The 14,385-nt window shown below is 36.3% G+C and overlaps 1 protein-coding gene across 1 annotated transcript in view; it reads left to right on the top strand.

Moving 5' to 3' along the window:
• The window catches only part of LOC126971282 (probable ubiquitin carboxyl-terminal hydrolase FAF-X), a 62,517-nt gene that overhangs the window by 40,242 nt on the left and 7,890 nt on the right, over window positions 1–14,385 (top strand). The window contains exons 37-49 of the mRNA XM_050817508.1: window positions 2–158; window positions 847–967; window positions 1,370–1,506; window positions 2,297–2,456; window positions 3,408–3,517; window positions 3,593–3,676; window positions 4,351–4,451; window positions 5,912–6,123; window positions 7,171–7,266; window positions 8,364–8,527; window positions 9,689–9,920; window positions 10,461–10,664; window positions 12,712–12,824. Of these exons, the coding sequence (XP_050673465.1) occupies window positions 2–158; window positions 847–967; window positions 1,370–1,506; window positions 2,297–2,456; window positions 3,408–3,517; window positions 3,593–3,676; window positions 4,351–4,451; window positions 5,912–6,123; window positions 7,171–7,266; window positions 8,364–8,527; window positions 9,689–9,920; window positions 10,461–10,664; window positions 12,712–12,824 (1,891 nt within the window). The remainder of the gene's footprint in view (window position 1; window positions 159–846; window positions 968–1,369; window positions 1,507–2,296; window positions 2,457–3,407; window positions 3,518–3,592; window positions 3,677–4,350; window positions 4,452–5,911; window positions 6,124–7,170; window positions 7,267–8,363; window positions 8,528–9,688; window positions 9,921–10,460; window positions 10,665–12,711; window positions 12,825–14,385) is intronic.

Raw genomic sequence — 14,385 nt, 5'->3', positions numbered from 1 at the left:
GCGTGGGGTCTAGCACGGGCAGAAGGTGAATCAACATTATGGGAAGGCAGTGAGATATGTGAGAAGGATCCTCGCTACACTCAGTACGAGCTGAGCGGTATTGTGGTCCACTCGGGGCAGGCTTCTGGTGGACACTATTACTCTTATGTACTGTTACGGTAGGTTAAAATACTACAGAATAGGGTAGTCACTTACCAAAATCTGTTTAACTTGCCATTGTAAATTTATTTATTTATTAAATTCCGCTAACAAGGTATACACTAATATAAACACAGTATAATACAAAAACAATAACATTCACATGGTAAGTGATGTCTCAATTATAGGCGAAAATGACATGCTATTATTCAATTAAATTCTGCCACAAAATAAAATAAGAACTATAATATATTATATATCTACGAATACAATCTTAATATAAATTTACACAAAATACTATCGAAAAATAACGATTGAGGTCATCCCTCCCTTGAAAGAACCGTTTCAATATATTTTTTAAGTTTATGTAAGTTATGATCAAATATGTCGACTTCATCGTGATGACTATTATATTCCCTGGTAATTCTATTCAAGGGAGAGAAATAGCCTAAATTAGATCCTGCATAGTTACAGAAAAATGGATTATATTTCTTACACGCTCTCGGTTGAGTTTTTGGAACAGCCAGTTTTAGTTTCGATATAAGATGAGGAGAATCAATAATATTATGAATAAATGAATTATTTCTTAACAATGAATTAAGTATGGAGAATCAATGTTACCGTTAAACATATTGTGTAATAATAAAAGATCACCATCGTCAGTAATGTGATGTCATGTCCCTACATATTTATATTTTATTTAAACAGAGATACCGGCGGATCTCAAGGGAGGTGGGTGAAATTGGACGACGGTGACGTGTCCGAGTGCGCGATGCACGACGACGAGGAGATGAAGTCGCAGTGCTTCGGCGGCGAGTACGCGGGAGATGTATGTATGAGTATGGAATATACTATGTTGTACCTGTGGAGACTCCCTTGGATGCCACAATTGGAGGCTAGATAATGGGTGCCACAACGGCGCCTATTTCTTCTGTGAAGCAGTAATGTGTAAGCATTATTGTGTTTCGGTCTGAAGGCCGCCGTAGCCAGTAATATTACTGGGAAAATGAGACTTAACATCTTATATCTCAAGGTGACGAGCGCAATTGTAGTGCCGCTCAGAATATTTGGTTTTTTCAAGAATCCTGAGCGGCACTGCATTGTAATGGGCAGGGCGTATTAATTACCATCAGCTGAACGTCCTGCTCGTCTCGTTCTTTAGTGTCATAAAAAATATGAACGTAGTATATATAGGATGTAATATTTCTTATTAATGTTATGGCACCCACAGGTTTTTGATCCTACTATAAAGAGGATATCATACAAACGACAGAAGAGATGGTGGAACGCTTATATGCTGTTTTATACGAGGAAAGACACCATAGACAATACATCAATTGAACAGGCAATGAAGAACGTAACACTGAAGTAAGTTGTATTAGTTAACTGTAATAATAACAACGATGTTCGTTTCAGCTGTCTTTTTTTTTTGGCAATAAGGGATGAGACGAGCAGGATGTTCAGTTGATGGTAATTGATACGTCCTGCCCATTACAATGCAGAACTGTTGTGGTCCTGTTACTAATTTGTCAATTATTGTCTGTTATCCTGAGCTGTTATCGTCTAATCAATGCGTTAGAAGGTTGCCACCTCAATTCTGAGGTGTGGCAACTACTAATATTATATTATTGCCGCCCTTGATTCAAGTCTATTTTTTCACGGTTTAAAACCCGCGAATGTGTGTGAGTGTTATATTAACGATAGAATATTATACAAAATTGTTGTACCGTTGTTTTATTTTGTGTTGTTTTAATAAAACTTACATTATGTTTCTTGATCTAATATAATGGTAGCACTATTGCAAAGGCAGAAACATACACATATTTGCGTAAAACCACCTCCACCACGGCCGATTAATGTCCGATTAAGCACGTTAGAGCCTGGATCCTTCGAGGGAGCTATACGATTTGACGATGATGTCAAAAAAAAACTATAAGTAAACTAAAACAATACTTTGCTTCATTCTTACATTATCATTTTTCTTGATTTTCTAGTCTCTCGTTGCGTTTTGTAACAGCTATTGATGTTGTTCGTGAAGAAGTGAAACTGATTTACGGTGTTTAAATAACCAAATTAACTTTTAAATTTTCGATATTATTATAATACATAAATATTTGTCGTATATTTTGTAATTAACAAGTCATTACAAATGTTTCAGAGAAAGCTCAATACCAAAACCAATTTGGAACTCGATTCGTCGCAGCAACATCGCCTTCTGTCACAACCAAGACCAGTTCAGTCTGGAACATTTTAATTTTATGAAGAAGTTGTGCTGCATGCGGTTGCAAGTGCCCTCCAGTAATCCTAGCGCAGTTTGGGTAATGGACTTAACATACATATATAACATCAACTTTATAACCCACAAATCACACTAGGAAAATGGATCTAATGTAGAACTACAGTAGCCCGTAACGATTGTTTACGATATGTTGAAATCATACAAATTAAAATTGTAACCAAAATTTATAAACTATGCGAGACTCATTCCCGCGACCTCTCGCTTCCCGTCCGAGCGGTCGTTCCAACTGAGCCAACTGTTCGAGTATGCATTGGCAGTAAATTTTGGTATAATATTGTTCAATTCTCAGGTTGTGGCTCCATTTACAGGGTCTACAGTTGATAACCTGATCAAACCTAATAATTGTATATAGTAAATTGTCTTGAGATTCAGTTATTTCAAATGTAACCAAGAAAGAGCGCTCGGACGCAACCCTAGAGGCCGCGGGTTCGAGTTCCGCATCTTTCATAAATTTTGGTTACAAATTAAATTTGTATAATTAACCACAGAAGTGAGGGATATCACTTTAAATATAACAAATTGTTTTTGTTAAAATCATTACCTGACCAATAGGCATTCAAGTAAGTATCCTATGCCCGCTTACCGCAGTGTGTTTGAGTGAATTGTTTGCATTGCGAATATGTAGGTGTTAGGAGTCAACTGTGTACGTAAGATTGATGATTTATATAATGTTAACGAACGATGGCCATCCATTTGGCTTACTTCATGATATGTAAAAATCTAACCCTTTAATGCAGTTATCGGTACTAAGCGACCATTTCGAAGTCTAAACGTATTGGATATCGCACCATAAGGCTTTCAAAAATTCTTTGAATTACAAAATCATTCAAATTTATTTAAAAAATTGATTACTTGTCTTTTTTATTTTGTACACGAAAATGTTGAAATTACAACAGTAACACATTCATGCCACTCCCAGCATTATTGATATTTAAAAAATTTAACCAATAATCATTTGTGTATATTTCAGAGCCAAGAGCACGAGGAAATGTCGATGATAGCTATACAAATCGCCACCAAATTTTTGTTTCAAGTTGGTTTTCATACCAAAAAATCTTTACGGGGTCCAGCAACAGATTGGTACTTTTTTTTTCAATTAAAAATACTTAGTTACAAAACAAAACAATATAAATTTATATTAACGCTTTATTTCAGGTATGATATACTATGTCAACATATGAGGTGTTCCCAAGCAGTAAGAGCGTGGTTTGCCTCGGAACTTTTCAAGCATCCACACAGGTTGGTTTCGCTTAAAACAAAATATAGGTTTTTTTGATGGAGTGCCTATTAAACGCGCACATACCGAGGTTTAGAGATCTGTAAAACAATATTGTTTTAAGTGCAATTACAGTATGGTCAAACAAAGCTAACGAAACCCACACCACACGCGCAACCCTAGTATCAGCGCAGAGCTGGTCAAATACCGAATAGTCGTGGGCCCAGTGCTCTGTGAACGGCTCGATCACCTGGCGTTACGTAGAGACGTCGCTTCATTGTGTGTCTTCTATCGCATTTATCACGGGGAGTGTTCCGAAGAGCTGTTTTACCTGATTTCTGCCGCCGAATTCCACGCACGACACGCCACAAATTAGGATATTATCCCAAACATCTGGATCAAGGAACTTTCTTCAATGTACCACAAAGCTGTGCAATGAATTTCCTTATGCGCTGTTTCCGGGACAAAGTGTGTACACCTTCCTTAAAGGCTGACGATGCTCCTGTGATTCCTCTGATATTCCAATAACTTAACACCAGGTGCCTAGTACGCTCGTTTGTCCTCCTATTCCATATAAAACCGAAACATAAACGTAAAACTTGCTAAACATCACTCATTTTTATCAAGTGCTCATGCACATCATGTTAGTCAACATGTGTGTTTGATCATTTATGTGAAATAATATTTTGTTTTTCAGGCTTTGTGATTATTTGCTCTCGTGTCCATCAGCAGATGTCCGATTAGTATTCATGAAAGTAATCGTGTTTCTTGCCCATTATTCAACACAAGATCCTCCAGGTATTTATATATTCATTACGATTTTTTTTAAAGAAGTTGACTATCTGTATAGCCGAGTGGTTAGCGATCCTACCTACTAAGCTAGAGGTCCGGGGTTCGAATCCCGGTAGGTGCAAGCATTTATATGATGAATATGGATGTTTGTTTACGAGTCATGGATGTTTAAATGTATTTATGTATGTTTAAGTAAATATATTGTATTAAATATATCGTTGTCTTGTAACCCATAACACAGGCTATATATGCTTAACTTGGGGCAAGATAATTTGTGTAAAAAGTGTGCCACTATTATTATTATTATCTATTGGCACCATAAAATCATTTTTCTTATTGCTTTCTAATTAGTCTGGGCGTCATCAAATGTGTGACTACAATGAATAGGATGTATGCATATGATTTGAATAAGACTCGAGTATATTTTTTACACACTTTATTACTTAAGAATTATGCCTACATTAATAATAATTTTGATAGTGATTTTATTAACTTTTTAACGCGCAAAACAAGTTTAGGCATTTAATATTTAAATAGTGACGCTATTGGTAGTAAACGAGACGATGAAATACGATAACATATATTTATATATCATAGTATAAATAAATATGTACCCAAATGCCATACTTTGTAGTGAACGCGTTGGTTGGTAATTATTAGCAAATATTTTAAATTCCTTCTTTTCACGTTGAATATTTTTTTCCTTCTTATTATATGGCAATGTATTGTATCCAAATAAAACTTTTTAAAAGGACCCTGAATACTTGATATGGAAAGGTCTCGAAACATCTTAATTAAAATAATAAGAAAATTAAACCTATGCAAAATCACACGCGTTTTAATGCTTTTAAAAGTGTTTTATTTAAATTGTAACACTCGTGTTAATCAAAGAAAATACAATACTCTACTATATACCACTGGACTGGCGACTGTCAGTGCTTTTCTGCCTGTTTGATAGTCTGTGGTACTTAAACTAGTGATGACACAAAACTATTTACAACAAAAATATGTACTTTATAACGTTGATTCCTGAAGTATAAATAACACGGAAAACGACCAAAATTAATTCAAAAATACTTCAGAGTATTTCACGTGTCTCTCGCAGCCATTTGTATTATACGTCAAAATTAGTTCTCTGGACACTCGCGAGTGGCGCTTTAAATAGGCACAAAAAATTTGCTGTAACGTAACATCAAGAATTATTTCGTAGCATATGCTCCTTGTTGTTATAATGAAATTGTTTCACAGTAGAACTGTCAAAGCGTGCGTCAATAAATTCTCTCATAGAAAACATGTCCATACAAAACAAATATTGGAAATAAAAACTATCCTATCTCTCAAGTTGGACTAAACTGCACTCCATTAAGTAATTCCCATTAAAATCCATTCATTAGTTTAGGAGTCCATCGCGGACAAACAACGTGTCACGTAATTTATATATATTAAGATGATACCATCCTGTGTAGTGAACAACGGCTACGGTTCGTGCACCCGCGAGGAGGCCACGTGTTTGTCGGACCAGCTGCTGTGCAGCGTGCGAGCTCTGGCGGTGTCGCACCACGACTCGCACTCGCACTCTCACTCGCACTCTCACTCGCACCGCCACCTGCCGCTCTTGTTCAACCTGTTCCACGCGTACGCGTTGCTCGGCAAGCACGAGAAGTACCAACTTATCGAGGTGACTTCCGTTTTATTTATTTATCTACACCCATGCTTTAAATCCTATATTAGATTCTGAAACAATTAGCTTATTGCTAACATTAAAACACCGAATGTCCTAATAACCATTACATCATCCGTTTGTATATTGTATTAAATTTATAAATAACACTCCTTTTTTTTCGCTCCCTTCATGCGCAAAGAGTTTCAACAGACAGCCACATTCTTATTACTCGATGTGTGGCATCTATATGAATTTAAAAAAAAGAGCGTTTTCGTTTACACGCGTTCCACACTACCAGAACCTCGCGCGCCGTAAAAAAAAGTAGGTCATTCGAATCCCCGCCATTTTTCTTCGATATTTTTATTGTTTTGTTTTCAAAAAATGGGCGATTCAAGTTTTGACAGCACACCGCCAGATGTTAGGTTACAGTAAGCTGTTACAGAATCTTTTATAGAGGATTCATATTATGGGTGTAGATAAAGTCCTGTATGCAACTGTTGATAATTAGGTATTAAAATACTCATGTGATACTATTAACCCACATTCGTGTTTTAATGCCCCTTATTACACAACAGTTGCATATATAACTATTACACATTTGGGCTGTTAGAAAATCAAACGGCTCCAATTTAACATTTCAAATAAACTTTAAAACGACTGCTGCTTGAAGAAGTTTTAAAGACAATTTAATTGAGTGTACCTTAGATAATTTATACGTCTAGATAGTCTCTTGATGTTAGAGCACCGATAAAAACAGCCCAGGTTTAATACTTTAGTGTGCATACATTGCTCAAAAAAGGGGGTTAACTCTAACTAAATTTTTTTCGACGTTTTCACAGCTGTCACAGTGTATATACTGTGACTATGATTTATATATTATGGCTGTCACAGTATATATACTGTGACAGCCATAATATATAAATGATCTAAGGTTCATACTGTATTTTACTTTAACTTGTGTGATGAGTCATATATATGAATTATAACTGCAAAGTATTATATTATTCACCTAATTATTATCTGTACTGTTTATAATAAAATAGGTCATAATTTTTATTACAGCTCAAAATTCTGGACGTTGTTCTATCAGTTTGTATGGATGATTCATATTCATCAGTTGGAAAATATCAATACCCAGAGTCAGCGAAAATACACCAGGTATTTAATAATTTATTGCAATTATTATTATTATAAATTTATATTTTTTCGAAGTCAAATATACTTTATTCAATTAGGCTTAAAATCATTTTAATAACGCCTTTGAATCGTCGCTATAAATACTTCTTTTAAATTACTAAATCTACTGTAATAATATGTTGGGAAAAAGTAGAGCTCTTTAGAAGAAATAGAGTATTTTACAGTGGCTGTAATATACATAACAAAGTAGTTTGTAAGGTGCTGCATCCAATATATGAAACGTGTTATGAAATGAAAGTTAAAAGTGTATTTATTATGTTACACCAATGCATTATTTTTATAGCTAGACTGTTATTCATTGCAATATTACTTTATTTTTCTAAAATAAACGTAGCCTTGGTTATTAGATCAGCTATCTGCCAATAAAAGTTACGTCAAAATTGGTTCAGCCATTCCAGAGATTAGCCGGAACAAACAGACAAATTGTAAAAAAAATTATTTTGGTGTATGTACCGTATATATACACACATACACCGTACACATACAAGTAGTAAAAAATGGTTATTTCAATATTACATACAGACTCTCCAATTTCATTTATATACGAGTGAATCCGACAGAATATGTCCTGTACACATTTAACGTACGTCTTAAATTTGAAAAATCGATCCACCCGTTAGAAGGATTTCACTAACATACACATGAGCAGGAGAATTATATTATGTGGACGGAATTGAGAATCTAAACCAATCTCAAATCCACTGGAACACACAAAAAAAATCATCAAAATAGGTCCAGCCGTTTAGGAGGTAGTTCAATAAACCATTCTCGAATCCAACTGAAGACACACACCAATCTCAAATTCACTGGAACATACAAAAAAAATCATCAATATCGCTCCAGCCGTTTAGGAGGTAGTTCAATTACGAATCTACCTGAAGACACACAGAAAGTTCCATTAAAATCGTTCAAGTCGTTTAGGAGGAGTTCAATTACAACAGACAAAAGAAACATGTATATTACGATATTGATAGCAATAATGAGAAAATACGCGTTCTGTTTGACAGTATTTTTGACAGATGCAGAGTGCGGTGTAAGAATGTCGTGTTTGTTGTCAGGTGATATCCGCGCTGGTGCGGTGCTGCGACGTGAGCGCGCGGTGCCAGTCCGCGGTCTTGGACGCGGCCGTGATGCCCAACCCGTACGCCGAGCAGCCTCCCGCGCACCAGCCGCGGCCCGCGCTCTCGACCACCGCAGCCGACCTGCTCTACAATAGGGCGAGGTGCGTTGCTCGGGTTACATTACATCGCATGTTTAAAATTATTATTATCAGTTGCACGCTTTTATCGAACTTCCCAGATCATTTCAGAAATTTTTACAATTTCTTAGACTGTTTCGCAACGATTTCATTGATTGCATACATTTTGGAACTTTCTAGATCATTCCAGAAAGCCTTAGGACTTTCTAGATCATTCCAGAAAGCCTTAGGACTTTCTAGATCATTCCAGAAAGCCTTAGGACTTTCTAGATCATTCCAGAAAGCCTTAGAACTTTCTAGATTGATTACATCAGTCGCACACATTCTGGAACTTTCTAGATCATTCCCGAGATCTTCAAAATTCTACAGAAGTTTACATTAGTTAGAGAAGGAGAGAATCTGATGAGACATCTGATGTCTATAATTTCACATTTTTGCCACCCACAACCACCGACTTCCAAACTCCCTTATGACCGAGGGGTATTTGCCATCCCAACGGGAATTGGATGGAATTTGCGGATGATATAGAAAACCGTCGACATACGTACGAACATTAGCATTTATATAATATATTAAGATTATAAAGAGATAAAATTAGTGAGATTGTAGGGGGTAATCTCTGAATTTATTGAACCGATTTCGAAAATTCTATTACCAATTAATTGAAAGCAATATTATTTGTGCGTGTCATAAAATTACGTTCTATACACATATTCAATGGACTTATCATTGACACGGCAAGAGTGTGCTTAAAGACAATTTAAGCAAATTTTTCTCCTTAATTGAGTGTCAACTGTCACTGTCCGAATCAAATCTAAACTGATATAAATATTACAATTTATGATAATTTTGTTTTACATTGTTGCTTATGGACCAAGAATATTTTAAACAACTGGAGTAAATGTGGCAATGTATATAATACTCCAATAACCCACATAAAAGAAAGGTTGTGATTCGATTAATTTTACGGGATGAGTGTTATATTTGCTTGGTTTACCGATTCGATGATTCCAGGTCTCCTTAAATTAGTTACACCGCGCGTCTCTGTTTTGTGCAATACAATAATGTGTGATACCAGTCGTCGGCTACTTGGATATCTGTGTCTTGTAGTAGGTCGGAGACAACAGAATACTATAGATTATAACACATAAACACGTTGTATATCTCGTATTATTTTTGTTTCAGTACTTACATGAAAAAGTTAACGGAGGAGTGCTGCGGATGCGACGAGGGTGTTCGCCTGCTGCAGTTCTTGTGCTGGGAGCACGCCGGCTGGTCGAGGGTTGCGCTCGCTGAGCTGCTGTGGCAGATGGCGTCCGCGTACTGCCACGAGCTGCGGAGACACTGCGACGCGCTCTCTGGCCTGCTGCTCATGGAGGACTCGTGGCAGCACCGCCGCGTGCACAATGCAATTAAGGTACAAGCTTGCTGGATCCTCCATCTAACTAGTATCTCTTTTGCAAACTGTGGAAATCTCTAAGCGGGTCTACAATTTAGCAATAATATGTACCACATTTTGTTTAGTTTAATCCTTAAACGAGTAAGAGTAACCTGTTGAGTGTCCTTAAAAAGGTCTCCCTTAAGCTAAGTTTTACGTAAGTAAAGGCTGAGCAAAATTCTAAGTACACTCTATAGATCTCAGCCTCAGAGAGCTTGGTTCAAAGACGGTGCATTTTCAGGAAAACTTCTAATCTTTTTAATTTAATTCTTTAGTGGTTCATTTTCTTACAACATGTAGCACGTTTCTCTTTAACATTAACAAAAAAGCAAAATTTATACTCACAGAAGTTTAATTTCAATATTGAGGGATTATAGATAAACTTCATCCCCTTCATCAGTCAGAACTTGTCAGTTGTATCCGCTGCTCCCGTGGGCATTCTTAAAATAGTTTTAAATAATTAATAACTATTCATTGCATAAAGGCTGAGGTCTATAGTCTATCTTATGTTATTTGTAGGGCGTGTCCGAGGAGCGCGTCGGTCTGCTGGAGACCGCGCTGCGTGCCCGCGGCCACTACCAGAAGCGCACGTACGCCTGCGTGAAGCTGCTGGTGGGCGTGATGTGCCGCTCGGGAGTGGCTGCACGCGCCCTGCACACGCAGCTCGACGTGCGGCGCCGCTGGAGGCAGCTGCTGGCGTGGTTGCAGGACGAGCTAGATCGGGTAACTTATTGAAGTGATCACTTCTTTAGCATCGTTGTGATTTGGAAGTCGTTGAAACGAAAAATAGAAACACATAAATTTATACGATTTAACGTTGGAATAAATGAGAAAGGAAGCATTATACAGTGCTTTGGTACCAGGCGATCATAGTTGAAGAAGAGATTTTCTAATGTATGACGCGAGTTAACTTGAATAATTGTGACGTCATGCGCGCGACCTATTACTACACAAACACCATGAGAATATAAATATGATAGCGGTGATAGTAATGTCTTTCATAGCGGTTGAAATCATGTGTCATCCTAGCAACATGTACCAGGACTTCATATGCCGTTTAGAGGTTCATGCAGCTGACTATACTTTGTACGCACGCAATTTGTGTAACAGTGACAGTAAGTGACGAGACAGATTATACGGACAGTCCTAGGTGCAGGGGCTGTCTAACCGAGGATGAAATGGTCTCTCATGTAATCCTGGAATGTGCTGCGGTGGCCAACCAACGGGGAAAATCCTTAGTAAATACAAGGTCGCTCCAGGAAGTCTATGAACACCCCAGGAGTGTTCTGAACTTCTGGAAGGAGCTGGGCTGGTTCGAATGACTGGCCAACACTGCACGCAAAATGGACCCTATTAAGAGGTCTAATTGGGGAAACAGAAGCCCTTTTCCAGTACCAAATACCATAAAGTGACGAGACGAGCAGGAGATTCAGGTGATAGTTATTGATACACCGTGCCTTTTACAATGTAGTGACGCTCAGGATTCTTGAAAAACCCCATAACTCTGAGCGGCACTACAACTGCGCTGGTCACCTTGAGACATAAGATGTCAAGTCTCGTATGCACAGTAATTTCACTAGCTACGGCGCCCTTCAGACCAAAACGCAATAATGCTTACACATTACTGCTTCACGGCAGAATCTTATTATCTTAATCTTTTACAAATATTCCTTTCAATTAATTAATAGGAGTTTTAGTATGAATTTGCCGTTTCATTATAATAGGTACTTCGAATTGACTTAGAACATACATGGGTTGTGGTTGATATTTGAGTGAAACTCTTTTCACATGGATGGTACCTATATAGTTCTTCTTTTAAGAAAGTGCAACAAAGTGAGATTTTTGAATACGTGTTCAGACGCGGAACTAACGCAGCAGAAACAGCTCGCAATATCGATCCCCCCTCCCGTTTGGAGGGGAGACTGCTAATGAATGCACCGTGCGATTTTGGTTTAAACGCTTTCGTGATGGAAACCCTGATTTAAAAACGACCCATGGGGATTAAATCCCACACAGGTGAATAACAATGAATTGAACGAGATGGTGGAAGCCGATCCGAACCAAACTACCCAGGAATTAGCGGGACGGTTTAACGTTACCTTACCAAAAACAATATTGACAGAAAGAAATGCGTGTTGAAACTTGTGTTGTCTTGTTGAATCGGTACATAAATGAAGGAGTATTGGATCGAATCGTGACATGCGATGAATAGTGGCTTCTTTACGATAACAGTAACCGAAAATGCAATTGCTGACGCCAGGTCAAACGGCGCAACAGTGTCCTTAAGCAATGCTTATCAATAAAAATGCAACGGTAACTGTTGGTGGTTTCAGTATTGTGTTATTCACTATAGCTTTCTCTTAGCCGAGGTTCGATACTCATGTGTTTTCAGTTTTCAAATTCATACCATCTACCTTCGACAAAATTAAATCGTGGCCCATCTTAAGGTAATTTTCCTACAGTTATAATAAAGAAGTAGGTAGAAATAAGCTTGAATATACATTTCTTGAGTAACTATTAGCATTTTATTAGACACTGACAGTCCGCCAATTGTCATACAATCTTTTTCGTGCAAATTAACTGTTTTTATGATTATGTGTGATAAAATTGGTTGGGTAATTTGAGAACTTTATAGCATGAAAACGCCGGAACTTATACTAAATAATAATACCGGCATTCAATTCAATTAAACTTTAATTCATTTTTTCTTCTTTTGCTACAATCACAACATATATATATATATATATATATAAAATAACTATTGTTTCAGTACGGTCCTGGTTATGGCTCGTATGGAACGTGGTCACCACCTGGCACCTCCAACGAAACGTCTAGCGGCTATTTCCTGGAACGCAGCAACTCCGCGAGAAAAACATTAGAGAAGTAAGATTTACGTTTAGTTTTTTATAAACAGTTATTTGTAGCCTTTCGATTTATTCATTTAGAGAATAGTATACAGTCACCTGATGCTAAGTGATCACTGCTGCCACTATTTAACTATGAAATATTAACTTTATTTTCTTAAAAACTTGTAGTTGGTCCGTTAGCTGTGGTACCTTGGTGTCGGCAAAAGTGGTACTGTATTTTTTTTACCGAATTTCACGCTTTTTGTAGGATGGTATTCTGCCGTGTTTTTAGTAATTTTCTCTTTTTTTTTACTTTTCAACTCTTCTCCTATATAAAAATTATACGAACTAGGGCCTTTCTCATTTCACATTATTTTTAATTTAGATTCTCACTAGACCGAAATCGCAATTTTTTTTAGATTTAAGCTGTTCAAGATCAAATGAGATTGAATGTATATTTTAGGGTAACGAAAGCGGGCTTTTAAGTCATTGTCAAGTATTTGTACCAATTTTTATGCAAATTGATTGTTCAATGTTAGAAGAAAACTTTTTAATAATAAATTTAAAACAGTTATAGACCACACTGTGTAAACGCGCACTGTGGGTCTAAGCCGGTTGCGTGTGCCTCATGCATCCAACGCGTTCGGTGAAAGAACGCTTAGGAGCTTACATAGGTCCTAGACTAGACTGATTCATAAAAACAAAATTAAAAAAAAATACTTTCTGAGACATGACTGATCATCGACCCACGTAATATGGTTATTTTTATTAGCTAATGTTTAACAGTTAACTGCAATAATAACTTTAATTTTTATTTGAAATATTTTTATGTGCTATAGAAGTGTTTATTCTTTTGTTGTTGTGACTCTGTAGACTAATTTAGCAATAGTACAAACCTATGTGGTTTTATTGCTATGAAACGATATTGTAAAATTTGTATTTTATTAAAAAATAAATAAATTAAAAAGAGTTTGTATAAACTCGTATGCATTACATTGCAAGAAGAGACTCCTTGCTCCACTCATCGTACGATTTTTCGCGGAACATAAATTAAATGCTTGTAATAAAGTGCGTCATATAAATATTTCAAACATAAAGTTATTTTTAGTGCTGTAACAATGAGGTTTTCTACATTTTCTTTTTAACAATATCGATTAATTTGTTTTAGTTTTGTGCTCTTTATTTTTGTGATTTTTAATAAATATTCTGGTGAAAATTAATTAATTATATTAAATTAAAAATATCATAAAAATTATCTAGAACTATAGTCAACTTTTTTTCGTGTTTTATTAAAAATATTGAATCGAACTTTTTCTTGATACACGTTATAATAAACATTTATTACAATTTTTGACGGAGATTCATTAACTGTCATGTTATCATATTATTGTCAACACCTGCAATAAAATTTGTTTGAAAAAATATTTCCATGCAGTACAATAGTGTAAAGTCACAAAATCATTAAATGATACGCTACGTACATAATATATTGATATACTTACTAAAACATTATAACATTTTAATGCATGAAACACTCGAATCTCATACTTTCAAATATATATAATATTCTAAAATGATTTCGAAATACACTAATCTAG

This window comes from Leptidea sinapis, chromosome 23 (assembly GCF_905404315.1).
Source record: "Leptidea sinapis chromosome 23, ilLepSina1.1, whole genome shotgun sequence".
Lineage (NCBI taxonomy): Eukaryota > Metazoa > Arthropoda > Insecta > Lepidoptera > Pieridae > Leptidea > Leptidea sinapis.
Note: the sequence above shows the minus strand (reverse complement) of the source record. Positions and strands in the feature narration are given on the sequence as shown.